This window comes from Ambystoma mexicanum, chromosome 2p (genome assembly GCF_040938575.1).
Source record: "Ambystoma mexicanum isolate Mex_15411 chromosome 2p, UKY_AmexF1_1, whole genome shotgun sequence".
In the NCBI taxonomy this organism is placed as follows: domain Eukaryota; kingdom Metazoa; phylum Chordata; class Amphibia; order Caudata; family Ambystomatidae; genus Ambystoma; species Ambystoma mexicanum.
The window spans coordinates 892,926,175-892,950,588 of record NC_090923.1 but is presented as its reverse complement, the minus strand read 5'-3'; the positions used below and the strand labels follow the sequence as shown (position 1 = coordinate 892,950,588).

Genomic DNA, 24,414 nt, shown 5'->3' with positions numbered 1-24,414 from the left:
GGGCATAAAGAAAAAATTGAAATCGAATTAAAAAATCGTGTACAAGCAATACCATTTGGATTCCTCTTTTTATTTTCAACAAAATCAGCACGCTGAGGGCGCAATCTGACAGGTTTTCGTTTTTTTCTTAGAAAAAGACCATTCATTTTTTGTAGTCTGATCAGCCTCAAACAAAAGAAAACCAATTTGTAACCCAGCAAAACATTAATTACCGAAATATGTTTTAAATATTCACATTTTGAAAAAGCAGGCTCGCCAAAGAGTTGAAGGCTGAAAGAAGCGACCATCTGGCCCTGATTTGATATGACTTAATAACTGGCTTTATTTCCCTGGAAGGTTAAACGTATGCGAACATCACGTATTGTAGGAGTCTCTAATACAACCACAGCAGTTGACTCTCTGCTGTGGGATTATGCGTCTGCCAGGGGTCTATGCATGTAGCTTGGGTGTCAACCACTGTTGGATTCACAGCAGTGGGTTTATGCCTTCAAATAGTTCAGTATATGGTGCTGGCTTTGTGGCACCAGCGGGCAGGGAGCTTGGTTGGTGAGTATATACAAATCAGGCTGCAGCCCTGCTCACAATGAGAGGGCGGCTGAGGAGCGTCATCCTGTGTCCCGGTCCACTGCACGTCTCGGCTGCCGGGCTATGGGCGTACAAAGTCTTGCAATATCTCGCTGCTGAGATCTCGCAAGACATGCTCCTCACAGGAGGCCCTTTGAGGCAGCCAGCGTCGCCTACCAGCGAGCTGGATATGATAATATTGGCCTCTGCGACCAACTAGTTCTGTTCCCTGTCGCACTGCTCATGCCAATCTCTTCCCCATACCAACATGTCACAATCAACTCTTCACCTCCCCACCCTTCCCTCTTCTTTCTGCTGCTTTGTTTGTATTAAACATCTCCTCTGTCTCTAAGGGGGGAGAGATGGCATGTGAAGAGACGCGCATAGGTGTTCAGCATTTTAACCACCTATTGACTGCCCACAGCCTGCTGCTTCTCACCCAAACACACATGCCTGGAACAGTTTTGAGCTTGCTGTATGCTTTTAAGGATATTCCAATGTTATTTCTAAGCAGTCTTCGGGAAACAGCAACTGAATTGCAGCTGTACACCTGCTTCTGATTTAACAAAAATGTTTTGTCAAGTGTGCGTTCAGTCACTTGTTTGTCTTTGCATCTGTTCCTTGCTATACAATAAACATGCATGCCAGTGCTTATTTTTAAAGTACACTAGATCATGATGCCTTGTGGCAAGTGATAAATTATGTGCTGCTATTTTAATCTCTACTTGTTTTCCATCGGCAGATTCTGGTGCAGACGAAGGACGTGTTTGCCAAGCTCCCCAGTCTTGTAGAAACTGTCATGGAAGAGGTTTGTTCTTCAATGTATACTTGTTGTGATGTGTAGGGTTCATATGTTCATTGAAACCTACCCTTACGTTGCAGGAATAAAATGCACCAACCACACCCTTAGAAATCAGCAAGCCAAACGGATAAGACCCACTGCTTGGTAGTTGGATTGGAACGTGGGAGGTAGGAGACTACAAGTATAGTTAGGTTAGCTTTTAGGGATAGATATGGGTTATAGCGCAGATCCTGCTATCCAGCTCTAGCACAGCTATGATGAGCATCATTTTAAAGAAAATTAATTATCACTGCACTAGTTCACAGCAACGTTTGCACAATGTTAAGTCACAGCTCATAAATGCCTGCTGTTTTTTGCAGCGTTTGGGGTAGGTTTCTTGTTAGGCTGATGGTTTGCAATCTATTAAACCTTCCTAGTGCTTAGTCTTATGATGCAATCTAATTGTGTGGGCTTCATGGTTGACTTAATAACTTGAGCAAGAAAAGATACCCGAATAATAGGTTGACTAAATGTGTCTATTTTATAGTTTGTCAATTTTCTGTGCTTCTCAGCAAAGACAGAATTTCTTCTATCGTCCCTCCAAAAGAACGATGGTGCACACAGACACGCACACCCATCCATTCACTCACCTTGCAAGATCCGGTATGGTGGGCTAGGTGTATTGCAGGACTTTTTATCCATGGCACATAGATAATTGCTTGAGCATGCAGTATAGTCTACTGTGCCTCCTTTTCTCTGGCACATTCTATGGCTTGAATGGCTTCCTTCTGCCACCACACTTCTTCCCTTGCCTGGAGGCACTATTTGCCTTTAATGGGGAGGGGTTGGGTAGTGCAGTTTCAACCACCGAGAGGTCACATCTGCTGGTCCAGCATTGTACCTTTTGCTTCACTGAACCCAAACCCCCCCCCCCTCTCCCCACCACCGCCCTGGTTTGTTCTTCAAAGACTTATGTATGTTGAACTGAATACTGGTTTACCCATATGCTTGAAGCAGCGGTCCCCACGCTGCAAAGAACATCTATTCTTCACCTCTTTATTATCTGGGTATTTGAGCGGGAAGCAACAGCGCGCTTTAAAATTCTAGGGGGATTAACAAGGCTAGGGAGTAGAGAAACCAGGGAGTGCAGGATTTAATGGGGGAGGGTGTAGCTGTAAACTGCTCCGTCCTGTGTTAACAAGGTTATTTACCCAAAACCATACTTTACATGGTAATTGCGCATTTTCATAATCTTGGCATTAAGATTTTAATATGCATAGTGAACCTGTTAAACCAGGTTTTCCCAGGCTCCGTTAAGTTCACATTGTAAACTTTGAAAAGTATGCCTCAAAAGATACCTAACCGGATTCCAGAACGTCTGTACTTTATTATAGTATAACTTGTGAGATGTGACCCAGCCTGTTTCCTACACCCACAGCAGAATGCGGAGTATACCACTATTCTTATTAACATTCAATTTGTTGTCCTGTATAATGTTTCTCATTTTAAACTGTTGTCCCCTGATTCCCTAGTTTATGCATGTTCTTGCTATTTCCACATACAATCATGATGGTCACCCCGAATGCACTGCAATTTTTAGAAATAAATGCAATGCTGATGACATCTGTGACCCAGCTCCATTCAATCGACGATCTGTCAAGGAAGGCAAGTTTTTTTTTTTATGGGCTAATAATATAATAATTATTTAATGTGATATAGGTTGAAAATAAATTCAAACTTTACCCATAAAACACATTACATACATTAATATCAAATCGTATAAACGGCTCATCAGTAAATATAATAAGCAGAAAGAAAAACAGCATTATTAAAATGTTTGATTATACAAATAAAGAAGACATCATAATAAAATATGTCAATGTCTTTTCCCGATAATCTGTACAATCTTGATCGCATAGACTAATACATAAGCAACTTTCCAACCTGTTAGGTTCAGATTCGTATGGAGATAATGTGAAATTAGTAGTCAACCTCATTCCAGACAGTTTAACTTGTCTGTTCCTGACACCATCGTACTCAGATAGCTCAGATCAGGGAGCCCAAACATACTTCTATCTGTTGCCAAACATTGTATAGTGCAATAAACAAATGCATATTGCAGGTGTTAGTACAATAAAGCCAAAATTATGTTTCACAGATAGTTAGTGGATTGTGTGCAAATTCACCAAGGTATTATAAAATTGTCTGATTTAAAGTCTGACATTCTGTTAAGAGATGTTTGGCAGTCGCCAGCCTTTATGGGATAATGGTTTACGTTTGCTGGACTTGTCTGCTTCACTAGCACCAGACTGCCCCCACCCCCGCCCTTTACTCCAGCAGTTCTGCTTCTCTTTGGCACAGGGGCATCACAAGTGGTTCCATATCAGCCATCGTTACTTGAAGATACTCTACACTTCTGCATCCACGAAACACAGCACATGGTCTATGGTGACACCACATCTTGTGTAGTCCAGAGTGTCATAACTCACTGGTCAGAAATAGTTGATCCTGAACCATGAGAGTGTGAGTGCTAGAATAGCTGTCAGAACAGCTTTAAGCGATTTCCAAAGACATCTGAAACATTGGGCCACATCCCTAACCGAGGTTCCCATCTTAGAATTGTGTAGTGCTTAGCCTTGGGACCAATACCTGCTGAACTAACCAGAAACGGGTTTACCTTCACCGTTGTTTCCTATGGCTGACTGAATCCTTGTTGCACCTGCCCTATAGACTTAGTGCACCAACTGTCAAACTTCATACACGTAGGTCTCCGTTTACCAGTCTGCATTACTTAACAGTAGCCTGTACCAAGTGTTTTCTCTTACTTTTAATGAATATAACCTTTATGTTCATAACTTCTGTTTTGGACACACCTTTAAAGTAACAGTTTCTTCTGGTTCTTTGAAAATCTGGCGTAAAAAAACTTTCACTTTGTGCAAGGTGAAGTTCTTTGTTGGTTTATTTTGTTTTTCTTCAAGTAAAATGTTTCATTGGCATACTTTTTGTGCCCAGTTAGTACCATAAATGATTTTTTAAAATGGTTTACTTTTCTGCTACGCCCCACTCAGATCAAATAACATAACTGCTTTGCCTTTCTGTTTGGCATGCATGGCTGATGCCTTTGCTCTGAGCAGTTCAGCAGGCAAATGGGGTGCTTGTCTGTTGCTCCTTGTTTTTGGGTAGTATTTACCTAATTGTAGGTTATAAAATGGACAATCACTGTTTATCTGGAGGACTGGTGTTGCCTTTCATTCTTGTTCAGTGCCTTTCCGAAGATGTTATCTTGATTGTTAAACCACTGCTTCCTTACCACTAAGTGAGACAAGTTGGGCTTATGGAATCTGTTTGGTTAAGTGTAGGTAAGCTCCCTACACACCCCGAAATGAGGCAGAGATGTTCCCCGAACAATTAGTTATAACAAATGGGGAGGCCTCATCGAACAATGTTTGATTTATTGTGGAGGCTTGACGGTAAGGCTGATTAACTTGTCATTGGAAATGGCAATGGCTTAAATCCTTCATTGTGTGAGCCATCTTGCCAGGAGATTTAGCTCTGAACTCCGAAATCCATCACTTCCTTGTTTAGGACCTCGCAAAAAACAGAGTTGATGGCTGGAAGGTTTAGAAAGAATCTTAACCACTGGCTTTGCTCTGGGCAACCCTCCAGACCGTTGTTCTTCAGAAGCATCAGCAGGGCCAGATGACCTCTGTCCGCCATGCCGGCAAGGGTGGATGTAAGGTCCAGCATGGCAGCTTCAGTCCCATGCTGAGTTCTGTAACCCGATGGACGCAGACGAAAGATCTTTCTTCATTGTGTTTCTGGAGTTGAAGGTAGGCCAGTTTGTCCAAAACCTTTAAAATAATGGTAATGGGCCTCCGCCACCAGTGGATCAAGGTTAGCTTTTTTTAAGACGGGGTGTGACCCAGGATTCCTTGAGAGGAGGCAACCAAGCCCTCATCGAAGCAAAGGTTGATGAGTTTTGTCATCCAGGGTGCTAGAAGTTCAAGTGAGACTTTGAAGACTTCAACGGGGCAACAATCTCCATGGCTTGAGGTGGATTTGAGGTCCCGGATAATCTTAGAAACTTGCTCTTCTGAGTAATAACAGAAAGAAAAGCATGGGACAATATTAGTTTTAAAGGCGGGCCCTTGGGGCTGTTCATTTGGATATCACATCCTTCGGATGGTATCTGGATGTTACTAATAGTTTCCTTATGGAAGGCCATTTTTGCCATTAAGCCAGAATCCTATACAAGATCGTGGCTGTGGGTTTGTGGGGGTGAGTCCTGGAAGTCTGCCAGGACCTTGAAAAGTTCACTGACATTGACCAAATGTCGTTGTTCCTCTTATTTTAATATGTGGATTTGGAAGAGATAATCGTGGCCTTAAATTCCTTCACAGCTTGTTTATACATAGAGTAGTTTGAGGATTTTTTCGCCAGGCTCTTTCATGGGCTCTTTTAGCCTATCTAGCGGAGATATCATCTGAGAACCTGGTGTTCTGATGTATCTCCGGCTTGATAACAAGGTGACACCTGTAGTTGAGAAACAGAGGGATATCAGCCAATCCAACGTGTGCCACCTTTGTGTGTGAGAGCATCCACCCGTTGTCTGAGTCCAATGGACTAAATTACAACTAGTCACGGGGCTTGCACATTCTGTCTGAACCCATCTATAGTTTAACACAACACAGACTGAATCTATTTATTAAGTTACCACTTCTAAATCTACAGTCACCTACATCTGGCTAAATGGCCCTGAAAGGAATCTCACTTTCCCACAAATAGCTGTTCTATCCCTAGTAAGCGCTGGTGTAATGCCTAACTACGTTTGGGGATAGATAAGAGACTCGCCCTACCCTCTCCCAATACTTTTTCTGTCATCTAAAATTAGGTGCACACTTGTGGAAGTCAATTCTCTTCTTTTTATTTATATTGCTTCCATCCTATGTGACTTATCAGCTCCCAATATACAATTTATCAAGAAAAAATGTTAAAACACAATCCAATTTTTGTATTGCAAAATTGTGTATATAAATTAGTCACTTTTCATAAAATGATACTTTTTCACCAAGCTTGCTAATTGTTAAGCATGTCTCGGGGCTCGGGTCATCATCCTGAACCTGTTTTTTGTAAACCGGTTTTAGCAGAATAGGTATGCCTCTATGCTTTCTTCAATACTCTAGAACTATGATTTCAATTATCAAGTTACGACTGATATTTTGTAAAAAAAAAGAATCTTTCTTCATATCTTGTTATCCATTTTCCTGGTTGGGGGAGAGCGTCTCATATTTCCTTATGTGGACGTCTTTGTTTTCCAAGTCCCCTAAAAGGGACTTAGAAAACATAGAAAGGGGAAACCATCACTTTTGTTTCTGTATGTGACTCATCTGGGCATCTATATTGAGCGTATATAGTTTACAGGTATTCTTGCCTTCCTCACTTGTTTAGCAATTTTTATTCCATCCAATTCTTCAAATCTTATCCACTATTAAGCATGGTTACCCTGTGAGTGAGTAATCAGGTACCTAGTATATATGGTTGTTGACGGTATGATATAGTACTTACTGTATTCAAAATGTATGTAAACTCTGCTTACCAATTTTTAAAACTATATTTATTCAGTGGGCCATATGTTGCCATCTGAATGGTGGGTATAGGCGAAGGCTGTTTACGCTTTCACCTTCCCACGGTGTTCTTTCGTAGGTAGTTTAATAGCCTGTTCGAGAAACACACATGCAAGTTATTTGCAGTCCTGGAATATAGGCTGGTCTATTTGTTCAGTTGTCCATATCCAGGTAAATGTCTCTGTCCCGGGAGTTATTGCTCTCTTCCAAGCTAGATCTCTTATTTCCGTTTTCTTACATTTAAAGATGTATATTATAATGATAATGTGTTATTTCTATAGCGCATTCATCCAAAGCGCTTTACAGAGCACATATTTACATGCAGTATTACCCAACCGAAATTGGTACTCATTTATCGACCTCGGAAGGATGAAAGGCTGAGTTGGCCTTGCCGGGATTCGAACCTGCGACCTGCAGATCACGCTTAGATCGCAGCAGCGAGTGCTCAACTCGCTGAGCCATCTCGTTTCTATGGGCCATCCCACTGTATGTGCGCCATCACAGTGCTTAGGTACGGTCTTCTAACATTCCAAACTTTATTTTTTGGATTTATACATAACGTCAAACAAACATCACCAATGGAGTGCAGCAATAACCCCAGCGTCCCCCAGCCCTTCCCCTCTTCCATCTTCCTGACCCATGTTGTCATTATGCGCAAGCGTTTTGTAGTGACAACCTCCCAATTTTGCAGTTTGTGGTTAGCAGTGCTTTGGGATGGTCCATATCTGATGCAGTCCGCTCTCCTGAGTCTGAGTCAGCTGTTGTCGTAAGTAGATATGCATCTTAGGGGCCCCATATGTCTGGCGGATGTGTGTAGCGGTAGTGTTCGCAGAAATTCGGTGTCCATGTCTTGACAGTACAGGATGTCTTTTTTCTAAGCTGCAAGGGAGGGGGCCGGTCCGACATGGCGATTCTCCTGCGTGCCAGAACCAGGAGAAGAGCTGCCAGTTTCCTTATTGAATGGTGTAGGTATTTGGTCAGACTGAGAAGGGCCACCGAGGGAAGCGGCACTAGTTCTTCGCCTATCATTGCCGCTGTCGTTTGTAGGACTTGAGACCAAAACTGAGAGACTACGGGGCAGTCCGAGGCGAGGTGGAAGAAGTCAGCTCTCTGGGTGCCACACCGTTCACATTGTGCTGTTGATTCCCGGTGCTGTCTGTGTTTCCTGGCCGGGGTGAAATAGGTTTGGTGCACAAAGTTGAACTGGATTTGCTTGAAGAGTGTTTATCGCCACTTTCTGTGTTTGCCGCAGGATAGAAGTCCAGGCTTCTTCTGGAATCGTGGCATGGGTGGCCCTTTCCCAGCGTCTTTGTTCAGGTGTCTATAGTCACAGTATTTGTTAGGGATTTATATATCAGTGAAGTTAACCTTCCTTCTCCTTTCGCCTGGATCGTGTTATGTAAGAGATCCCATGTCTATGGTTGTTGGGGGAATGATGGGCACAGTGACTGCAGGGTGTAACGTAGCCTAAAGTACATGAATATGTCGAGTGACGAGTCGCCTCCTCTTTCTCTGGCTGTCTGGGGAGTTATAAATGTGCCTTTGGGAAATAGGTCGCCAAGGGGATTGGACATTCATTTTAGCGAGCCATTGGTGAAACACCTTCTCAGCTGTTAAAGGGACACCTGGAATAAATTTGATTGGCAGCAGAGGGGAAAATATAATTTGTACATTATATTTTCGTGCTAGTTTTTTCCAGATTGCATAGGTGGAGAGGACGGTGTTCATTGTGTTTTGGGGTATTGGCATGTGGCCGATGACTGCTCTTAGAACGAGCCCTAGCTTCACCTAATCTACTATCTGTACGTGCGAATGAAGTGTGTGGTGTACCAGTGGCTCAGGAATTGCGCCTGAGCCACCCAGAAGTACCTCTCCATATCGGCGAGTGCAAGGCCACCGGAAGACGTTGGTAATAGAGTTGCGTAGGCTACTCTTGCCGGTTTCCCTGCCCATAGTAACTCTAGAATGAGGCTTTTAACTTTTTTTAAAAAAGGCCTGTGGGAGAAGCAGCTGTATATTTGTGAATAGGTAGAGAAGCTTGGGGAGAATCTTCATTTTGATCAAGGAGGCTCTACCCCAGAGTGTTAGTTGAAGTGGTTTCCATCTCTGTATGCGCTCTTGGAGTGATTTCAATGTGGGCTACTAGTTGTCGTTATATATATCGCTGTGATTGAGGGACATGTGGATGGCCAGGTAGTGGACCTAAGTCTTCCCACTTGAACGAATTTAGTGGTCTGTCATGTTGGGGGAAAAATCACTGATTTAGAGTGGTTGGTCTTGAGACCGGAGACGTTACTGAATTTGATCACTTCACGCATTATCAGGTTAAGATTGGTTTGGGGATCTTGTACAAATAGGATCACATCGTCAGCGTAGAGTGAAACGACTAGTTTGTGGGGTCCGAAAGTTTTATACTAGCAGATTTCGTGTTGCCTAAGGTGATGAAGGATCGGGAGTCATTATAAAGCAGTGAACAAGCTTGATGAAGAAATTCCCTAGTCCCATTCTTTCCAAAACCGCAAACGTGAAAAGCCATTCGACTGAATCAAATGCCTTTTCTGCGTCGAGTAGGACAGCTATTGCTTGTTGTGAAGGGTCTAGTGCCTCCGATACCGAACAGCTTTCTGATGCTGTACGTTGTGCTGCGGCCTGGAATAAACCCTGGCTGATCGCCGAAAACAATGCGGGCATAAGGGGGAGTAGTCGTGTTAGAATTTTGGCCAGTATTTTATTATCCAGATTGATCGTCCGGGGCTTTACCTGTCTTATGCAGAAGGATAACGTTGGGCTCGCGCATCGTCGATGGGAGTGTTCCGCGTTCTAAGGCTTCTTTGTAGACTCGTAATAAGAGCGGGGCTATGGTGGTTGCAAAGGCTTTGTAAAATTCGCCTGTGAGGCCATCCAGGCCTGGGGCTTTAGTGTTTGGGAGGTTTTTAATGGCTAAGGTGATCTCTTCTAGCGATATGGGTGTGTTTAGTGGTTCCAGGAGTTCACTGATTACCCAGTAGAGCTCTGTGTCATTTAAGTAGTTTTGCAATGCCTCGGGGTGTGGGCTGTTTTTGGAGCTATATAGGTTCTGTTAGAAGGTGTGGAACACCTTTACGATGCTCTCCTCAGTGTATACTGAGGTACCTTGTGAGTCGCAGACCCGCTCCACTCGAGTGGGTGTTCTATCGAGCGTGCCAATAGGGCCCCTGGTTTTTGGCCCTCACCATATTGCCAAACCTGGTGTCTGTGTCCGAGGAACTTTAGTTCTCGAGTGGCTGTTTCGTTAAACCTTAGCAACTCTTCTTTTAAATCAGCTTGGTGTTGTGGATCGTCAGACATGGTGCGTTTGCGTTCAAGCTCTTTTAGTCGATCTTCGCTGTTTGCCAGTTCGCGTCTTATGAATTTCAGAATGCCGTTTTCTTTTGCCATACAGACGCCTCGTACGTAGCATTTCAGCGTTTCCCACAGTGTGCCTGGGGATATGGCGGAATTTTGATTTATCTCCAGGAAAGATGTGATTTCTTGTTGCAGCTCGGTTGCAAACACATGGTCTGACAGTGATCCTGGTTTTAATCTCCAGCTGAGTGTGGGTGATTTGGTGTTAAGCAGGGTGTACTCAACTGTTACCATTGAATGGTCAGAGAGGGTTCTGGGGAGGATGTGGCTGGGTCCCTATTGGAATGGGCTTTGCGCTGATACCATGAGGTAATCGATGCGTGAACAGGTGTTGTGAACAGCAGAGTGAAACATGTAGTCGCTCAAGTTATGGTTGGATTGTCTCCATGCATCAATCAGGTCAAATGTCTGGCAAATTTCTTTAACCTGTAGACTGGCTTTGGAGAAGCGAGCAGTTGTGTTGTGTGATTTATCCATTTGAGGGTCTAGTGTTGTATTGAGGTCTGCTCCCCAAACGATTTTACCCGGGTTGGTTGTTCCTAGGTGTGACATGATCCAGTTAGTTGTTTGGGCCATCTGTGTTGGGGGCATATGAGTTCACAAGGGTTCTCTTTCCCTGCAAGGATCCCTCTCACCAATAACGCTCTTCCCTCAGTGTCTCGCTTAGATTCTATTAGGCTGAAGCCTGCATTCTTGTCGATCAGGATGGCCACCCCTCTCGCGTACAATGAATATGACAAAGTACCTGTGGCAGCCCCATGATCTAGCCCAGTGGCATTCCGAGTCGGGGAGGAGGTGGTCGATTTTATGCCTCCTGAGGTATTGTAGGACTCTCCTTGTTTTCGCCGGTTGGTTGCCTCCCCAGATGTTCCAAGTAGCTACCTTAAACAGTTCTGGTGAGTGATTGATAAATATCTGAGTGTGTCCATCCGGTGGCCTACGGGTAGCGGCGGTGCCACCTTGGTCTGTAGGGAGCTGTTAGTTTTTAGGGGTGATGCGGTGGGGGCTCAGGACCGAGCTATGATGAAAGATAGGTGGGCTGTCAACGGCGTCGTCTTAGAACTGTTGTCCCTCCCTCGTGTGAAAACTCCCAACTGGCCCACATTGATCCCTCCCTCATGAACAAGAACATTAACAGTGCTATGCTTGGGGCACTTGTAGCCTCCCGGGATGGAGGGCTCCGTTAGCTTGTAGGATTGTGGTTCTGTGGTGGTGGTACGACTTTAATTTCTTGCTACGTTTGGCTATTGGCTTATGGCGGTTCTCTTCTCATTCGGTCTCTTCGCTGTGATCTTGGGTTGTTGGAGGCATGTCTGCGGCCAGTTCGGTCCAGGTAATTGTTTGCTTCTTTGGCGTGTTAAAAAATTGAGTTTTACCTTCATTCTGGATCCGCAGCTTTGCGGGGAAGAGCATTGAGTATAGTATCTGATTATCTTGCAGCCGACGTTTGACGGTCGTATACGACCTTCTTTGAGCCTGCACAGCTGGCGAGAAGTCTGGATGGAACTGGATACTGTCCCCGTCATATTGGAGTCGCCCTTCTCTCTGGCTAACTTAAGTATCAAATCGCGGTCTTTATAGTTTAAAAGTTTAGCTATGATTGGGCGCGGGTTCGCCCCTGGGTTTGGTCTGGTGTTAGGGACCCTATGAGCTCTTTCAACAATGACTAGTTGGGAGAGGGACTGAGCTCCGAACAGTTCCATGCATATCTTTTCAACATGGTCTTCCATTTTGAGTCTGAGCTGCTGCTCTCTGACCCCGACAATCCTGATGTTATTCCTCCGGGATCGTCCTTCCAAATCTTTGTTCTTTGCTGCCGCTGCTTTCATTTGAGTCTCTAGTGATGTCACCCTCGTGGCCAGGGACAATGCGACATCGTCCAGATTCGACGCCTGTTGCTCAACTTCATCTAGCCTGTCTGCGTGTTTGTCTAAGCGATGCTGCAGTTGATTGACCTTTTAGGACAGTGAGTCCAGTTTACTGCCCAGCCCTCCCATTCCGGCTTTAAGGTCGAGTAGGATTTCTCTAATATCCGAGTTCTGGGTCTGCTCTTCTACGTGAGTGTCATCTTGCGCAGGCAACTCTGGTCTGCTTTCGGGTTTAGACGGTTTAGCGGAGGGGCCAGGCTCAAAATTCAGTTTTCGCTGGGACTTGTCAGTCTTGCCCATGATGTACTACAGGGTATTGCCTGTTGGATGAGGTTTTTCACTGAAGATTATAGTAACGGAGATGGCTTGGCAAAGTCTGTGGTACCTGGCATACCTTGCTCCCGTAATGTGGATGTCTGTAATGACGTGGCTCAGGGGTTGTGAAGTATTGTGGCAAGTCTGCTCTCGCGGGAACCTTGGGGTTCAGGGGTTTCTTCGGTTAGCGCAGATGTAGTTTATTTAGAGTAGGTATTGCGCTGAACCCTTGGTATCGTGTGATATTGGACGAGGGGCGTTATGGGAGCTCACGCCTTGCTGATCTGCGTTGTCTGCGGACTCTGTTTTCTTCAGGTGGCACAGTAGCCGCAGCGGAGGTCTCACTGTCAGGGTAGTGTGGGGTCTTCACCCCTGGGTTCGTGAGATACAGTTGTGGCCTCGGGTCTGGCCCTTGGTTGTGTCACTCAATACCGCCACTCTGGCGGAGGATACTTGGGAGGTGTTTCGTTGGCACCAGTCGCTGCGGCCGTTTTGTTCATGATCCAGGGGTAGTGCCAACAATAATGGCGTACTCCTGGTCTTGTTTAGCCCGGGGTAGCGACCAATGTTCCCTCTAATTATTTTTCTCTGTGCGGAACCGGTTGGCTGTTGTGCGCACATTATTTTCCATGTGCACCACATACTAATGAGATAAGCCACTTTGTGAGCTACCGTTCGTGTCGCAGAAGAGTTTGGAAAGGAATTCCCTCTTCCCAGCCACTGCAATTCTTTAAAAATCTTACAATACTTTTTCCAAACACATAGGCTAAAATAAAATATATCAAATGTGATTATACAGAAAACTCATCAACCAGTCCAAGACCACAATATCTGCCACAGCACCTTGCAAACGTACTTTTGCGCAGAGAAAAATGCTGGTAGATTATGAGTTTGGCGGTTAGTGGTAAAGTTGCAATGGAGTTACTGCCAACTTAACCACTATGCCAAATTACGATTGTCGTAATTTCCGCTGCAGTAATTCCGTTACAAAAGCCACATTGAGTCCAATAGACTCAACATGGACTCAATATGAATGGGGAATTACACCACCAACGCTAGTTGTAATCCGGCGGAAATTCCTCCAAACCAAGAGGTGGTAACAGTCATTCGTTTGGGTGGTATTCTGTTGGATTTATGCCGGGATACCACCGCAAGTCGTAATGAGACCCTGTATGGTTTATGCTACTGGAAAATCACGAATTTGTATTACAAAACACAAATATCTTAGTTGTGTTCCCAGATATCAGCATTTATTCTTAAAGAAATTTTTCTTTGTATTCTGATTTTTCAAATTTATTCTTGATGCGATAATCTCGTGGTTAGCTGACACATGTTTCGACCAAGGGGGTCTTTATCAATGTTCATCGACCATTAGGTAGGTTTTCTCTTGGTGGTGGGTTGGGGTAGCTGGGTTCCACCCCTTGAATAGGCTGGCTTGTCAGCCTGTTACTGCTACAAACGACGTCCTTGGCATTTGTGGCCCTCAAATATCTCTTGTCAAAACTGATGTGGCTGTCAAACGCAGACAGAATACAGTTGCCGATGGATTCATGGCAATTAAAAGCAATGTGTCAACATGCTGAAATGAGTTCAAGTGCCACTTTAAGTAATTCAAGGGCCAGGAGAACATGTTTCTAATAATGTGTGTAAGAATGATAATTGTATCAGAATAACTGCACCTTAGAATATGATGATCCAAAATTCCTGTGCCTCTGCTTACTATCCACATTACGTTCTCCTGTGTGTAGTGATAACACCAGCCTTAGAGCTAAGAGACATATTCATCACGCATGTTTACTCCCTAGAAAAAGGAAAATGTGCCCATAAAAAACGAAAAACAATGAGCATATCATTGCTTCAACCCACAAAGTTCCACTGATATTTTTTCGAATTAGTGACCAGTAGAGCCGTGGCATAGGAAGGAAGGAACTCTAATAATATTAATGCCCGATCTCCAAAGTAATTTTCTTCGGAAAGAACATCTTTTAATAAGCAGAAAGTATCCCTATTTGCAAAGCTAAATACTTTTTACTCCCTGAAAAATCATTTGACTCCAAGTAGGGAGCAAAATCTGATTAGAGCCCTGCTTGTATCCTTGACATAGGGAGCGAAACGACAGGGCACATAATAAAGTGTATAGTTTTGCCCACCCTTCAGCACCACAACCTCGATAAAATTAAACAAGAGCCTTACTGAGGTTTATTATGGAGCCCTGTTGAAGAAAATCACACATATAAGCCTTTTAAGTTAATAGCATCAATTCATCTGAGATACAACTGATTGAGTGCCTTCTTCTGTAACTATGGATCCCTCTTCTGTAATCCTTTGTGATCAGTTAAATAAGATGCAGGGGGATGCTAGAGACGATACACACAGCACATGGTTTTATTGAAAAGCCCTCAGCGGCTGACCATAGAAAGAAAATGAAGGTGCTGTTGTCTAGATGGGTACTAGAATTCCCTATACAGGCAACATATTTGTACTGCCGAAATGTCTGCCTGGGTTTTTTAAATGTGCTGCTTTGTTCATCACCTGCAAGGAGTGATGCTTCCACCCATACCCTTCCCCGGCCCCTGTGCTTGCCTCCAATATTAGTTGATAGAGTACTGTAAAAAGTGAGGGATTGTAGCAGTAAACACTCACTGGGATATTTGCAGACCCACAATACTTTGCAAGCAAGGCATATTTAAATGCCTCAACATATGATGTGCATTTTAAGAATGTCATGACCCTGCATGTATTCTTTTGCAGTGCATACAAGCTTTTTGCAACATACCCCATCCTTATATCATTGTGTAGAATTACACAAGTGCTCAGTAAAATTGTTTTTGTATAGAAACGAGTTACCATATAACGTGTGAAGGTCGATGCCCAAAGGAACTCTGAACACTTGGAAATGATGCAGATTGTGTGAAAAGCATTCTCCTGTCTGCATATCCGGTGCCCTGATACTGCGTGCGAGTAATCCCAGGCATAGTCCATACCCATTATCCCTTGTAGGCTAAGTAAATGATATTGCAATGTTGCTCTCTACTTATGGGGTAATGTTAGTAATGCTAAAGTAGGAGACGTTGAGCATCACATTTGTCTTTTCAAAATCTTTAGAGGGCAAATTCATATTTGAGTTTTATAATGCATCAATTTACAAGGGGCCGCTTCAAAGCACTTGCTTGACATATGTACAAAGAAGATGAAGTATGGGATTTGGTTACACATCCAAGTAGCCTGCTTAGTTAGTGTCAGTATCCGATATTTGAGCTGGTAGTTCGATTATATAGTGAGGGTGACGCTTTTGGTAAGGCACAATGAGTAACAGAAATTCTGGCGCGTGAAGGTATCCATGTTATAATAAACATAAAACAAGTGGATGTAGGTACACGTCTACTAACCTGTCGCAGAGCCAAGAGAGGAAGAGTCAAAGGTGTCTTTTAGTAACTTCATGTACTCTGGGGTAGAAGTTAAAGTCACAAGGTAAAAGTGTGGTAGAGTTAGGTTTAGGAGTCATGGGTGGGGAGGGAAAATGTTTCGTTAATGTGTGCAGGCATATATTGGTTAGATTACCCAGAAGGAAGCTGGGCAAGCGCACAGCTTAGAGGGAACATTGGTAGCGACACTCTCTCTCTGGTTCTTCACCCCTAGTTCTGGTCTGGGGGGGTAGAAGTCGTGCAGCCTGTTGACCGCTGTAATTATGAGGGGTGGGTGGGGGAGCGGCCCTCCACTGCCTGTCCACCAGTGTATGACCACTTAATTTGTGTTCAGCGAGGGTTCCGGTTCCGCTGCGGTGAGGCTTTTTTGTTGGTAAGTGGAAGTAGTCGGTCGCGCCTGGCGCTTGGGCGAGCCGGGACACTCAAGCTGGCGACCCGCGCTGGCTGGATGATTGCGGGCCAAGAGGGTAGGTATGGCTATGGCGTCTCGCGATCTGTGGGGCGCTCTTACCCCTCGGCCGCCGTCGTTCACTCCGTTGTGTTAGGCGTGTGATTTCCTCTATTCTCCCCGCTGTACAGGATTGGAGAGAGGGGGCCCGGCGCTGGGCGCTGTCACGTCTCAGCCTCCCAGGGCGCTCGGGCCAGCCACAGCTCCAGGCCCCGTCGGCGCCGGGCCACCCGTCAGATCTCGGATGGTAGTTTCTGGGGTCACACCAGTTGATCGGCGATTTCTCCGGGTGCAGCCGCGGAACAGCTGTGTGCAGACACACTTACCTGCTTGCTGTTCTCAGCGCCGCCTAACAGGCTCCTGGGTGCGAGGGGCCCTCGGACCGTGTGGGCGAACAGGCCCTGGGCAGATTTTCTGAAGCAGATATTGTGGCGGGGGGAGCACCATCAGCGTCAATATTGGGCCCGTTGGGATCACCAAATAGGGCTGTGCACTTCCACCAGGTTTACGTTATCTATGGCCACCACAGAAGCATAGATTCTGATGCTTGTTAATATGCTTACAATCACATGCTGTGCATATGGTCCGATATCCAGTGGTAACCGCGTAGTATTGCATCTTGTCTTTCTGGGACCGAAAGGAACATCGGCATAGGCGTGTCTGTAACACTATCCCTATCGTGATGTGTGTAGTACCCAAAATCCCCTCACGCGCCGAGGTCCCTCAGATTGTTTTTTTTCCACCCAGATAACTGGTTTCCCTATAGCGGAGCTCTTACTAGAGACATCGTTTGTTTTTTTTTCATTTAGTTTGTACAAACTTTTGAAAAAAATGAAACCAATTCCATCATAATTCCTACATAATACAATCTTTAACTTCTCAAACTTCTCGCCATTCATTGGATTCTTATTGCTATGTAATCTCGCCTAATCCATCAGTCTCTTTTTATAATTTGACTTGCCTTCTGTCGTTGCCTTGTTGCATCTGGTTGTGTAGCAACTATTTTCTCTAACTGTTGGAGAAACAGGGCAAGTGCTAGAGACAATTTTTTGAGTGCTGCAATGCAGACGTATCCACCATTCTTTGGTACTGTATGTTGCAACTAGATTTCTTTCTTGAATCAAATATTTGGATCGTACGTCTTTGAGCCCAGTGCAGTTCAATACCAAGTGTTTCAGAGTTTCGGTATCGGCTTGGCAAAACCGACATCTCACATCTTTACTTGCCCAATTCCTTCTGTTGCTGAGAACCTCTCGTGTTTCGTACAGATTCAATCTGAATCTCAGATAGTACCTCCTTAGAATTTTACACGGAAACAGTTCCATGTATTGTGGTATCTGGTTCACACCCTTGGCTTCAACTGGGCTGTTTGCCATGCATTTATGAGCACTTCTTTTCTCTGTTGTCCTGATCCAGTCGTGCTCCAAAAGTTTCTTTTTTTACGGCGTCTGGGTTGTTTATCAACAATTTGGTGTCTGCCCCTACCTCTTGCAGAATATTCTTGCAGTTCACTTTCCATTGTTTAAGAATCGGCTTTGTCCACACTGATTCTTGTTCTACCGATAACTCATATTGCGGGCCTGCAGAATCTATTGTCTTGCCCTTTAGCAAGAGCATGTTCCATGTGATTCTGGCGTTCAGGGCCCCCACTCCTACTTCGTACAGGGCACATGCCGTTGGATAACTTACTGGAATTTGTATGATCTTTTTCCAGATCATGCCCTCACAGCGAGACCAAATTTCACATGAACATCAAACATACTTTCCGCTCCAAAGATTAGTGCTGAAACGACCTTGCTCTTATAAAAGTTCACCACTGTTTTATACGAGAATTTCCCGTATTTGTTGTGAACTACCAACTACCAGCGCTTGTGCTGTTAGTTGCTTGCATTTGCTTATTTTTTGTGTCATGGGTTCGTCATACAGACTTGAGTTGATGTAAACTCCTAAATATTTGCTGCTCTTCACCTTTTTTAGTTCTTTTCCCAGTGGCCAACGAAATGTTCTGTTTTTTCAAGGAGGCTGTTTATCTTACCGAATTGTCGGTTTATTACCTGTAAGTCACTTTGCCCAATAAGAACATCTTCGACGAAGACTACGGCCGAATCGTCTACGGCTGTGGATTTCGGCGCCTAAGATCCGGCCTCCGGATTTTCCACGTGGTCAGGCCCTCTGGCTGACCAATACTGTAGGGAGAGTGGGATCGGGGTAGCCATATTCTTATGTCTTTCCTCCTTTCCCCTCTTTTCCCTGTTGATCTCATCCTTCCCTTTGGCTATGTAAAGGACTCCTTTTTAGATTCTGCCCTAAGTGTAGGGTCAGATATCCTTTGAGGGATGAACACAGGACGTGTAACGCCTGTCTCCCCCTAGAGCACGACGAGAAGCGGTGTGCGGCGTGCAAAATCCTTCGGCACAAGATCCTTAAGGAGCGCCATGTAAAGCGGTGGGCCCCGTACGGTATGTCACACGTGGAGCCCCCCGCCACGTCAGCTGAAAGTGACGGGGGTACTTTGGATGACCAAAGGTCCAATGCGGATGTTATACACTTTGAGGCGGACGCTTCTAGGTCTGCCACGCCTGTCCCTGGCCCTTCCAGGCTCGACTCTGGTCTTGCTACAGGGACTACACCCGGCGACAGGGGCGTACAAGCGCATCACACAAAGCGCACAACCCCTACGCCCTACGATGCCTTCGTCGAAAAAGGTGAAAGCGCCAACGGGGCCACCGAAAACTTCGCCGGTTCCCTTGGATTGTTCAGATCCAAAGCCTTCCCCGCATCCGCAGCAGCGTTTTGCGACTGGGCAACCTAAACAAACTAAGGGCGCTACTCCGAAACCTACACGCGTCGAAGTGCGGGAGCCCGACGCTGCGACTTATAAGGCCTCAGTAGGCCCGAAAACTATGGCTAGGCCACTACCCGGAAAACTGACCGCTAGGCCCCCTAATGCTGCGGACGGTATTGCAACTGCTGATAAATCATTGGAGCCTTTGTCGCATGACGATTCGGCGACTATTGAAAATGTCATTTGAAGAATTATGGCGGCGGTGGGCCTTATTCCGGTCCCGTTTGGGTATCAGTTCTTCTGATCATCCTCCCCCGAAAAAGGCTTGGGTAGACCCTAACCTCCAAATTCAGGAAGATCATTCTCCAGCATGGGGTCTGGCATGGATTTACATGCTCATGAATATTCTCTGTTGTCAGGCTGGGAATCCTTGGTAAAGAAAAAATCAGTTTGTTTTGTTTCTGAACTGTCTTTCTACTAAGTCACTGGTCTCTGGGTCATACTTCCCCCAGCCAATGGCTGCCCTCTACCTAAGCCCCTCCTCTGGCAGCCATCTTCAGATTTTTACAGCACGCTCAAGTGTTAGGAGTCCTTGTGCTATAGCTCTCGCGCTTTTGCTGCGTTTCTGCGCTTTTTCAAGGACGTTTTCTAATTTTTCAGTTAAATTGAGCCTCAAGCTCCACCGTTTCTTCTTCCGATCAACGGGGACCCGTTTTGGAATTTCCAATGCCCCTCAAGGGTGAAGTTTTCGTCGAGTGACGCTTATTGGAGGATTCCAGAAGATCCGAGGCTTACCATGGACACGGCCAAGGACAAGGGTAGCTCGACGCCCGGATCCAAGCTGTTCAGGAACTGCCCTGGATGCGGGTTAAAGAATGTTTTCAAGGAGGACGAACATTTGAGATGTCTTTACTGTCTTCATGAGGACAAGACGCACGTGGCGAAGGACTATGCGTTCTGCAAGAACCTATCGGAACGGACCATGAGGGATTGTCATTCCCGCCTCGCCAGCTGGCTGGAGAAGGGCCCAGCAGGTGAGAAGAAAAGGTCAGAGCGGTCTTCTAAGTCCTGTGAGGGCACCCCAGCGACGGGGGGCCCAACAGAATGCTAAGCACCGCGAGTATGCGGACACCGGGAGTGCCGAACGGTCGGGCTCTTCGGCTGTCAGGCAGGGGGCACCTTCCCCGGCACCATCAACCACGAGCCAATGCTCTGGTTCGGGGAAGAGGAAATCTGAGAACCAGGGTAAGCTTCTGGAGAGGCCCCGGTCGATCTCGAAGGATTCAGCCGAGGGGGAGCGAGGCGGTGACCCTCCCCCCAAGGGGAAGGCTTCAAGTGCGCCCAAGGTGGTGAAGGCCTTGATTCACCCGGCTAAGGCCTCTATCGAGGGAGTTGCGGCAACCCTGGCGAAGCCTGTGGAGGCAACACCAGTGGAGGCGACCTCGGGCCCAGAGTTTCCCTGCCACCGCGGAGGGAATCCTCTTTCCAGCCCATCGACAAGACCCCTGTGAAGACCCCAGTGGAAAAAAGAGGGGGGGGCAGTGGCCATTACGGGCACGGATTCAGCCTCTGAGGAGAAGCTGGTGGAGGCTGTGAAGAGCCTCAACGAGAGGTTCGAGAATGTACGATCCCACAGGAGAGATCCCGAGGAGGTGGTCGGAGATGGCGACGGTGGCGCAGACGAAGCCCCTGTGGAGGAGCGGCCAGCCCTCCCGTCGCAGCCATTGCCCGAGCCTCAGGACAACTCGGCGGCCATTTTGATGGCGATCCAAACCTTATGCACGGAGATGAGGACGAGATTACCACGAACCCCGGTGGACGATCCAGAACCGGGCCCGTCGGGAAGCCCTCTGAACAAGCGGAGGACAGTTCATCCCCCCGCCCTTCATGCCCTCGCGGCCCGTGGAGCCTTCATCCCCCCTCTCCGGATCCCAGGGATGACACGGCGACGGAAACGACGACGGGGACGGATGATGACGGTGGTGACGACGGAATGGACCTTCCATCACCACCCTCTCGGCTTCCCTGCCCGATGAAATTGGCTCCTTTCACGCCATGATAGCCAGGGCGTCCTAGCTCTTCCAGCTCTGCCCCGAGGAAAAGAAGTTACTCGACGATATCTGGGATGAGTGACTTGCGGTCTTGAAGAACCCGTCCACGACGCCTGCCAAGAGGGACCGGTACGAGCAGTAGTACCGGGTCCCCAACACCGCCCCCTTGTGCCTTAGGGCTGAGCCGACGCCGGATTTGGTCCTCTCAGCGGCGGCCAAGAATAAGGCGGCGGGGGCGACGGCTTCGACCTCCACTTCCCCACCTGACGGCGAGGGAAAGAAATTGGACGCCATGGGGCGACGGGTCATCTCGGCGGCGATGACAATTAAAGCGACCAACGCCTTGGCGATTGTGGCCCGTTACGACAGGGAGCTTTGGTACAAGATAGCTCCCCTACTGGACTTCCTACCAGACAAGAGGGCGGAGGCCCTAGAGATTCTGCAGGAAGGTGAGGTGGCGTCGGAACACGCCATAACGGTGGCAACGGACATTGCTAACACCGGGTCTTGCCAGTTGGGCAACGGTGTTTGCCTTTCGACGAGGCTGGCTCGAGGCGACAGACTTCCGTCAGGACGTGCAGACCAGGGTGTTGGACATGCCGTTCGAAGGCAACAACCTGTTTGGGAACACCGTGGATGAGTCGATGCAGGCCATCAAGGCCAACAGACGGCCCGAGCCCTGGGAGTCCTTCAGCAACGACAGCCCTTTCGGAGCACCGGAGGCAGACAGGGGGCTTCCAAGGGATCAGGCGGTGGTTCCTCTACGTACCGCCAGGTGGCCCGCTCCTCATTCCAGGAGGCCTACAGAGGTCGCGGCCAACAAGGAGGATGTCGTCAAGGAGGCCAAGGCCGTCTCCAAGCAAGATTGAACCGGCCGTAGCGTCTGGCCCCCACCGAAGCACCCCGGTTGGAGGCCGGCTGGCAAAGTTCATCAGCGTGTGGGAGTCCATCTCCACCGACCGTTGGGTGCTGGATGCCCTGGCCCACGGGCACACTCTCGAATTCCAAAAGAAGTATCCCCGCATTCCTCCCGTGGCTAGGAAGGAAAATCACGTCCCTCAACTGCTGTTGGAGGTAAAGGCGATACTCAAAGGTGCTATCGAGCTCGTCCCCAAGAGGCTCTGGGGTTCCGGAGTATACTCAAGATACTTCCTCGTCAGAAAGAAGACAGGCGGTTGGCGACCCATCCTGGACCTACGTCGGTTGAACAAATACATCAAGGCAAGAAGTTCAGGATGGTCACTCTCCAGCTCGTGCTGGGACAGCTGGAGGAGGGCGACTTCCTATCGTCGTTGGACTTGGAGGATGCTTACTTCCACATCCCCATCCTAAAAGGGCACCGAAGGTTCCTCAGATTCGTAGTTCAAGGACGCCACTACCAATTCAGAGATCTGCCATTCGGATTGAAGTCGGCACCCAGGGTGTTCACCAAGTGCCTAGCGCCAGTGGCGGCGCGGCTGCACCTGCAGGGGATCCACGTCCACCCCTACCTGGACAACTGGCTCATCCGTGCAAGGACAAGAGAACTCGCCGTAGAGCACATGGCGAAGACCGTCCGCTTACTCGGAGCTGGGTTTCTCCATCAACTACCCGAAATCCCATCTGGTTCCGTCGCAGGCAGCACTGTTTCTGGGAGCGAAGCTCGATACAGTGGAACGATTGACGTCTCCATCGGAGGAAAAGACAAAGGCCATCTTAGGCAAATTGCAGCGCCTGCTAGCCACGGACGTGGCCAGGGTGAGATCCATCAAGTCCCTCCTTGGCATGATGTCCTCATGCATCTACCTAGTGCGCCTGTGCAGGCTACGGATGCGTCTTCTACAGGAGTTCCTCGACGCCTGCTGGATGCAAGCGACGGGCAGCTTTAAAGACGAAAATCCCGCTCAACGAGGTTTGCCTACGGGAGATTCAGTGGTGGGCACCCGTGCACACCTACCGGCGGGCGGGGACTTCCAGACCCCGGCACATCAGGAGACGGTGACGACAGATGCATCCCTGGAGAGATGGGGTGCGCACACCAGAGATCTCCATGCAAGAGGCCTTTGCCTCCCGGAAGCGAGGTCTCTCCACATCAACATCTTGGAGCTCCGCGCCGTGTTCTGGGCGCTCAAGTTGTTCCTCCCGTCCCTCAAGGGCAAGGTCGTGACGATCTTCACTGACAACACCACCACGATGTTCTACATCCGGAAGCAGGGTAGCACCAGATCCCCAGCCCTATCCAAGGAGGTGTTACGCTCACCTGACTCCCACAGAGGCGTCGATCGGAACTGGACTGCTGTGGTCTCCACCAATGTGACGCGTAGGGCCGAGATGACGGATTGGACTGGCCCACCTAGCTTTGTTTGCTTGGCCCGTAGGAATATTCTTCTGCAAATGGAGAAAGGGAATTAACCACCCATGGAGTTGAGTGTAAATCCCCCCCACTCCCGCTGTTCTCCCCACAGATCACCTTTGATGTCCCCTCTTAGTCTCACCTGATGGTTTGAAAAGATGAGCTCTCCATCCTGCATTGAGTGCAGGGGTGCGTTTATAACCAGTTGCTTCCCTGGCTCGAAGGAATTGGGGAGTTCCAGAACAATATTGACTTCGAGATTCCCGGCAAGACGCCGTAAGTATTAAGTTCGTAAGAGTTCAAATGCCTGACTTTCACTCTTGTCCGATTCCTTGCAGGTTGCAGCTTGACCCTAATGAAGAGTTCCTCGTGGCAACCGGTAGTAGTCTGGTAAGGATTTGTATTTTCCAACACAGTTCGATAGAATAATGTCAATATGTAACCTGTTGCTTCATCCCTTATTCAGGCGCTGAGAGAAAGTATGAAGTCTTGGGAAATAATACCTCCGGCGGTAAAATCAGGTAAGTCTACTGTGGTGAGGAGGGTTCCCCTTGTTAGTCCCTTTGTTTCACCTTGCTGTCCTTTTGTTTCCCCTTACGGGCCGGGGTTTGGCGAAGGTGCAGTGGAAGCTGTGCCGACCCGTGAAGAGGAATAGTACGCAATCAGGTAAGTCTATGGGGGGGGGGTTAACTAATATTCCTCTGTGTATTCCCTTGGCTCACCTGGCTGTTTTTGTCTTCTCCTTAGGTGCCGGAGTGCGGCGGGAACATGCAGGAGGATGCGGTGGAATGTGAAGATGCTGCGAAGGCCGGTGAGTTCAGCGCAGCGCTGCAGCAG

The 24,414-nt window shown here is 47.3% G+C and overlaps 1 protein-coding gene across 1 annotated transcript in view; it reads left to right on the top strand.

Annotated features, from left to right (window-relative positions):
• PPP5C (protein phosphatase 5 catalytic subunit) overlaps positions 1-24,414 on the top strand; it is a 951,041-nt gene that overhangs the window by 435,461 nt on the left and 491,166 nt on the right. Inside the window, exon 5 of the mRNA XM_069644590.1 lies at positions 1,307-1,372. Within this exon, the coding sequence (XP_069500691.1) occupies positions 1,307-1,372 (66 nt within the window). The remainder of the gene's footprint in view (positions 1-1,306; positions 1,373-24,414) is intronic.